At 46.0% G+C, this 7,917-nt stretch overlaps 1 protein-coding gene across 2 annotated transcripts in view; it reads right to left on the minus strand.

Moving 5' to 3' along the window:
- PPP2R2D (protein phosphatase 2 regulatory subunit Bdelta) overlaps positions 1-7,128 on the minus strand; it is a 44,519-nt gene extending 37,391 nt beyond the window's left edge. Inside the window, exons 1-2 of one of the 2 annotated variants that reach the window (XM_073354023.2) lie at positions 6,963-7,128; positions 6,459-6,551 (exon numbers count right to left, since the gene is read on the minus strand). In XM_073354023.2, coding sequence (XP_073210124.1) covers positions 6,459-6,551; positions 6,963-6,969 — 100 coding nt within the window. In that variant the 5' untranslated portion in view covers positions 6,970-7,128. Of the gene's footprint in view, positions 1-6,458; positions 6,552-6,962 lie in introns of those variants that run through there. The other variant, XM_078853842.1, reaches the window with a different exon arrangement.
- Positions 7,129-7,917: the final 789 nt, after the last annotated feature.

Here is a 7,917-nt window from a genome sequence, read left to right on the forward strand (position 1 = left end):
ATGTAATGGTAAGTTACCTGGAGCAGAACAAAAGAAGCCAGCGGCCCCAATACATGAATTCACAAGGGGAACAGAGGGAAGCAGAGCCATTTTGATCAGATTAAGATGAGAGAGACTGCTCAAGGGAGAGGTTTGGTAAAGCAGCAGAGGACTGCACCTGCCTGTCCTGACAGAACACAGATGACCCCGAGTACTCCCAAGGGAAGGGTGAGCTACTGAGGAACACTACATTTAGGATGTTTATTTTGTACTCTCCTGTGCTTGACATGATTCAAGGTAAGAAAGCATAAAAATGTAATGCTATACAGAGTGTGTATGTGTGGGTATATGCTTCACAACTAGTGCATGCCACAGAGTTAAATTGTAAACCAAAAACTTCACACTTTCGGGTGGAATTCTGGGAGTGGAATGTGTTTAAGTAGCGGGGAGTCTGCAGGGTCAGTGCTGCGCCCAGAGGGGCTAGGTGGCTAGACACTGGGTTCCAAAATTCAGGGGGCATGAGGGAAAAGAGAGAGTACATGCCACACAGAAAGTCTTCACCCTGAAAGTTTGCCCAGGGACCCCAAGATTAGGGCAGTGGCTGGACTCCACTCAGCCTGCAGGAGCTTTAAACACTCCAGGGATCCAGCAGACAGGGGGTTGGATTCCCCTCAGGGCTATCCAAATAGGTAGCCAAAATGGGACACTTGCTAGAACGTGCGACACAAACATGCAGACATCTGCAGGACTGGGGCCTAAACTCATCCTTTTATTTCAAAGACAGATCAAGATACACCGAAGTCCAAATAAAGCTAAAAATACGATAGAAATTCAAGCTACATAAATTCTTAAAAGTAGCACTTGTTTTGTGAAGTAGTCACACTGTTAGAAAGCACTTCAGATATAAATAGCAAAATATATATAGTTAATACTTGATTACAGAAGACAGCATCTTTAACACACAATGCTTTAAAGAGAAACACATTTTGACATTGTTGTTAACCTTGGAAAGCCTAAAAAACCCTCAAGATGACAGTCTGATAAGGGTCTTAGGTTCCTTCCAATGTTTAGGCAGTTCCCTGACTTGTTACTCCTGAAATTAAAACAGGAAAAAAGTCTGTAGTGATGGCCAGATAGATTTTAAAGTTATCCATAGTACTCCACCAACCAGATTTGAGAGTGACTAATGTTTGGTCTACACTACAGAGTTAGGTCAACATAAATTGCCTTATGTCGACCTAATTATGTCAGTGTCTACACTACAATGGTGCTTCCGCTGAAGTAAGTGGCCCACTATAGCAACATAGTAACTCCACCAGGAGGCATAGTGCTTATGTCGTGTAGTTAGAGCGATGCAGTTTCTGTGTACACAGTGCATTACTTACATTAGTTGTTGGCTCCCACTGTGAACCCTCGCCCGTATGCATACCAGTGCTGACAGCTGGGTGTGGGCTCACAGCCTTCCCCCGCCTGGCACTGACATCCCAGAGCCTTGCTGTCGCCTCCTGGGGAGGGACTGAGTGGGAAGGAGAGCCTGGCCAGGGTTAGACTTTCCTTTTCCGCCAAATCCCTCACCAGGAGGTGGCAGGAGGACAACCCTCCAAGCAGGGCCCACAGTGGGAGCCCCAGAGCTGACCAAGTCGCCAGAGCTCAATTTCACAGCACAGAGCACACCAGCAGTGAAATTGACAGTCTTGTCAGTTTCACGGCTATTATTTCTTCTCATTTTGTCTCCAGCTCAGGCTGTAAGGGGATAGCCAGAGCCCAAATGTGAACTAATAGCAGCCATGAAACTGACAAGAATGTTAATTTAATTGCTGGTAGGCTCCCTGCTGTGAAATTGAGCCCCCTCCTGGCTCACAACTGTGAGGCCAGCATCTGCCTGACAGCTGTGTACAGGGGAGGCAACTCTGAGCCCCCTGCCAACCCTCCAGGGCTGCCAGGCTCCAGCTGTCAGTGTCCCACAATGCCCCACTTCAGTAGGTGGAAGAGCACCACCCACAGAAGGAGCAAGTGTGGACATGAACCGCCGCTTTAATTATTGTGGTGGTTGTATGCCAACTTAAAGTCACTTAATTTTGTAGTGTAGACAAGCTCTAAGGAATATGGTTATACCTTTTGACCTCAAGGATCCAAGCATATCAGTATGCTGATATACACAACGTGATAAGACACTTCCAAGAGTACTGGACAAATTTATTTGAAGGGAAATTACTGTGATTAGACCACTTTTGTTGCTTTGTGGTTTGTTTTAAAGAATTAATTTAGTAGTAAGTCTGCTGAAAAACAGCTATCTTCTATTGATCAGATAGGACAAATTAGAGAAAGTAGTAAGATCAATCACAGATCTAATTGGTGCTCACAAAGCATCAAAACTGAAGCCTACATTTAGAAAGTTACTTTAAACAAAGTTAGGCAATCCCAGAGCTATCCTTGCCCGTGAAATCTGTGAAATCTGGGGTTATCAACACGGAGGCTTTAGGCAAAATATTTCCCTGAAATAAGGAAACTACAATTGAGATTTAAGCAATCCACCTTTTAAGAAGTCTATCTTTGTTACACTTAGTAACTGAAACACTTGTTTGATATTATCAAATTTCTTTCCTCAATATCATTCTTTAGCAGTTCTCAGACTCTCCTACTTTGAAAACTACATCCTTCTATATCCAATAAATCTAACATCTATCATCATTTTATGTCACCAGTTTGGAGCCATCACGGATATCCCGAAAGAGTGCACTTCCATTTGTTTAAAGATATACATATAAAAAAACAATTCTGTATCAATCTCAGCAAAAATGATTAACTATAAATTTATAAAAGCTGTTTCAGCACAGGGATAGCATCAGAAAGAAAGCAAACTTCTGTTTTCTATAGTAATCAAAGAGGTGAAAAGAAGTTTTGAAAATGTATATTTCAGGTAGAACTTACCTGTATCAGCACACAATCTCACACTACTCAGAACAGTATTTTAATTAAAACAGCATCATACCAGAAACAGATGCTGAACATGATCTTGTACATTAAAGAAATACCTCTAACTTTAAAACTGAAAGCACACTTAACTAAACATGAGGTACTTAATAAATTTATAGAAAAAACTCTCCATTTGTGTATTTTATGGATTGGACAGCACTTTGTGTGTTGTCATTTGCAGATTTCTTTGTAGAGTCAGTTCCCCCACTTACATCTCTTTTTCCACAGAGCAAAAGATAAAGACAATTAAAAAAAATTTATTTATAAGACCACAAAAAGTGACAGGAGATTTGCAGTTAGTATAGTCTATACCAGTGGTTCGCAAACTGTGGAGCATGCCCTCCTGGGGGTTGGGGCAGGGCGCAGAGGAACTTTCGGAGAGGGTGCGGCAGGGCCCAGGCCAGCCCCCAAGGGGGGCAGGAAGGGAGCACCCCTCAACTCCGCTCACAGACCTGGCACCTGCTCTCAGCTCCCAGGGAGGTGTGACAAAAAGTTTGGGGACCACTGGTCTATACTATCATGACTACATTGTAAGCTGATAGTGCCCCATCAAGTTAGTTTATATGGACAGCTTGATAAAAAAGACTGAGATTAGATGACAGTTCAGTAATCAAGGCCCAACCCCAACACCTAGGGTCAAATACTGCAATGCTCACTACTGGTGCAGACTCTCAGACTTCAGTGAATGCTACAAGAACAAACTGATGCACACTAGCAGAGCCCAATGAAGGACTGGGAGACCAGTTATTTTTTTATGTGATTATAAATATTCCTGTTTAAAGACAAACAGTGAGAGAAAGAACCCTAACAAATGCCAAAGGCTAACAGTATTTCAAGTGTAGCAAATTATAAATAAGGTCTCAATCCTGTAAAACACATGCGCTTTCATATCAATGGGACTACTTACAGGTGTAAAGTTAAGCATAAGGTAAAGCATTAAGCAGTATTATGAGCAAATGAGACTACAAGATTTTGATTTATAATAGGGGAAAAAACAAAGCTAAAAAATAAAAAATTATTTTTAAAATGTACTTTGATATAGAGCTAATGAAACGCCCCTCATCTGAAGTCCATGCTTTTCATATAAAAATTATTTAAGACACTCTTCAAAAACACTTAGGAATAATGACAGGTTTCAGAGTAACAGCCGTGTTAGTCTGTATTCGCAAAAAGAAAAGGAGTACTTGTGGCACCTTAGAGACTAACCAATTTATCTGAGCATAAGCTGAAGTGAGCTGTAGCTCACGAAAGCTTATGCTCAAATAAATTGGTTAGTCTCTAAGGTGCCACAAGTACTCCTTTTCTTTTTACTTAGAAATAAAAGATCCAGCTAATGCCTTTAGTTTACTCAAATTTTATGAACAAATGGATTACACTTGAAATCTCAGACAAAAGACTGAAGAGGAATGTTAAGAGCCACACCACCACACTGGTAAACTTTTAAAAATATTGGGCTCAGTGCACACTTGAAGGAATGAGATTAAGTCGAGCACGGACCTCACTCCCCATGCCAACAAAGAGGCCCACTGCACACAAGGGGGATTCACTCATCTTATAGGGTAGGAAACACCACCATCATCCTCTGGGGGATCCACAACAGAAGGGCAATTTTAGTATGCTCATGTGTTAAATAGGAGATCTGTTGGTGGAGGTTGCTTAGAAATAAGCTGAATCAGCACATTACCTAGTAACCCTGGCTGTCCCCCTTCTGATGGAAGTACTGTCTACTTTCAATTTGCACTGGCCAGCAGTTATGTGAGCCTTGCAATACTAGAGGCCATTTTTGGGTGGACTTTCTGCCACCTTGAGCCAAGATCGCTGCCAGATTAAATGTAGTTTATGATGCTAAAGTGAATGAGGCCACAACAGGTGCTTCTGTTTCACTTAGGCAGAACTCCTGTTGATTTAATAGGTACTTAAAATCAGGCCCATAGTTGGAAAGTACATTGTTAAGAGTTTTATAAATTATAGCTATACAGTTTTTCCTATCACTGACTATGCCAAGGGATGGAGCTTAAGTCTTTCTAACTTGCCAATACATCCTGTAATGATGTGCATTGGCTCTTTGATAATATACATTTCTCGCACATTGAATTCTGATGTTACAAAATCACTGCATGAGGTAGTAAAACTTACTGGCTATTTAGAAAGGAGAGAGCTTCTGATTATATACAAATATCCTGGTAATCAACAGTGACTGAAAGGTAATTTTATCATAGTAAATATTTTGCCCAAACTGGATTGTTTCTTAAAATATAAGCAGCGGTGGCTCTTTAAGCTTTTTCACTGACAAGTGGTTTAAAGAAACAAAGACAGTGTTTCAGGAATTCCTGAAAACCTATTAATATAATTAATTTGCATAAATTCACAACTTTGCAGGGTGTTACAAGTATAGAAATAAACAGCTGATACATACACCCATCTCTAGTCTGAATATTATCTGCTCCAATAAATTGAGTGTCTTCCCATGCCAGGTATTTGGACAAAATGGTGTTGCCCAAAACAAAACTAAAACATACTCATAATATTTTTGCAGTGGAAAATAATATGGATAAAATTAACTACGCTCTGGAAAAATACATTCAAAAGTAATTCCAGAACAATCCACATAAGTAGCTAAAGTATGTGTGTTTTATTTATTTATTTTTTTAAGTTCATGTAGTAGAAACTCAAATACATGAGGCAGATGTATGCAGCCATATGACATCCTCTTTACAAGCATGAAACTCAAACTGGGACAATCTGAATATGGGAGATCTTTTAAAAACAGAGACTGTAACTCATTGAAACTCATATAGCAACACTATACACGTCAATCTTGATTATTTAGAAGGGATGGACTTGTTAAAGCAAAATATATTTATCATTTTACTATTCTTATTCCAAAATACTCTACAAGTCTAACATATTTCAATTGTGCTTAAAAAGGTACTTATTTCCTACCCAAATGTCCTTATTTATAGCTTTCAAATGTCAGCAGGTATGAATAAATCCTTCATTGCCACAGGGAAATTCTAAACACTGCTTTTGACATGTATCCCTAATGAAGGAGCCTTCCTCTCCGCATAAGGCATAAACTTGACATGTCTGACTACCTTTCTTTTTAAAAAAAATTTACCACTGTCAATCTCCCATCTCCCTAGTGATTATAAATGAAGAAGAGGAGGAAGCCACCTTCTCTGTTATGCTATCTTGTGAGAGCAAGCCGTTCTGAAAAACACAGGCACTAGCTTAGTCATCGCACCACCCCCCTACACACACCCCATCCTCCGGGATTCACACTGGGGCAGGAGAATTGCAGCACCAGCACCGACTCCCCGCACGAGTCGTTAGGCGCGACGCGTTGGACAAAAATAGGTGTTGGTGTCTGGGTCTAAGGCGGAGGCCGGGGTGGATTAAACGGAGCGCGGGACTGGGAGACACTGACACCCCCGACTGGGGACCCCTCTGACACGGTGATTCCTGCTCGACCGCGGGCCGCAGCGCCAGGTCCCCCGTCTTACCTTCCGCCACGTCCTCGTCGATAGCCCCCTTCACCTGGGAGAAGCACCACTGGAAGTCGTTACCACCTCCTCCTCCGCCACCTCCTGCCACCCCTGCGGAGACAGAGCGCGGTGAGGGCGAGCGGCGCGGGCAACCCCAACTCGGCCCCGGGCACCTAACCCCCAGGAGGCCGAGCTGACCCCTAACCCGGCCCCAGCTCCCCCTACCCAGCCCTGGCCAGGCTCCTCAGTACCCAGCCCGGCTCAACCCCCACCCAGCACCGGCTCGGCCCTGCCCCTCTACCCGAGGCCCACACGCGGTCCGGCTCGACCCCGAACCCGGCCAGCCCTCTGGCCCCGCCGAGCCAGCTCGGTCTCCCATGCCCGGATCCGCGCTGCCCGCCCAGGCCTGACTCGCTGCCCGCCCCTGCTCGGAAGGCAGAGCGCCCTCCACCCGGCCCCTACCCTAGGCCAGGCCCAGGCCTCCCCAGCTGACGGCCGCGGCGCGGCGTGCGTCTCTCTCACCTGCCATGTCGCGCAGTGTGTGTGGGGCGGGGGGCTGCGGGGCCCACGACGGGGAGGCGCCGGCCGGGACCGGGTCAGAGCCGCCGCCGCCGCACACAGCTGCAGCCGCTGGAGGTTTTGGGGTTTCAAAATGGCGCCCATTGCCGGTCGGCCTGATCCGGTGACGTCATCCGTCTGCCTCCCTCCGGGCGGGGGAGCGGGGAGCGCCAGGCGGCGAAGGAAGCGGGCGGAGCCGGGCCCGAGCAGTGATGATGCGGGGGGGTACATGGGGGAGGAGGCTCTGACGGGGGCGTGGTGGGACCTAGACGACATAGGCTGGCCTGGGGCTGGTTGAGGTGGGTGCACCCAGGGACACTGCTTGAGGAGGGGCAGTTTATCCAGCTTGGGCTGTAGTAGTCGGCCAAATAGAAACCCGGTTAGCTGGGACTGGGGGATCCTGAAACGGGAGGGGGACAGGCTGGTGGCCTCTAGTCGGCTGGAGTGGGTGGCAGCTAGGCTATCATCCACTGCTTAATTTGTGCTTGTTCTGAGCCCCGACAGGCCTGACCCCGGGCACCTCTGGTCTTACTGTGTCAGTTACGAAAGTAAAGATGCTGCTTGAGCCCCAGTACCTCTTTCATTACCAATTAAGCACTGCTAATGCCAGGCCGGGGGAAAACACTTCCTTCAGGCTGAGACCAAAGAGGCAGAGAGGTGGTACAAGGCAGAGGTGACACGTAGGGGAGCATGTGGGGTTCAGTGTCCCCCTAGATTGGCCTGCCAGGGCAGAGGGATTCTGTCCTTCCGCTGTGCCTGCCCCCCAGCAAGCGTGGCCCCTGTCCCTGGCAGCCAGGTCCGAGCAGGGACTGGAAGGGGTGGGACCAGCAGCTTCTCACGCCAGCCACTCTAGGTCACTGCAGTGTAGCAGCTGCCTGAGAGCCTGGCTGGGCTACTCCCTGCCTGGGCCCGGCTGCTG

Source organism: Lepidochelys kempii, chromosome 7, assembly GCF_965140285.1.
Source record: "Lepidochelys kempii isolate rLepKem1 chromosome 7, rLepKem1.hap1, whole genome shotgun sequence".
In the NCBI taxonomy this organism is placed as follows: Eukaryota; Metazoa; Chordata; order Testudines; family Cheloniidae; genus Lepidochelys; species Lepidochelys kempii.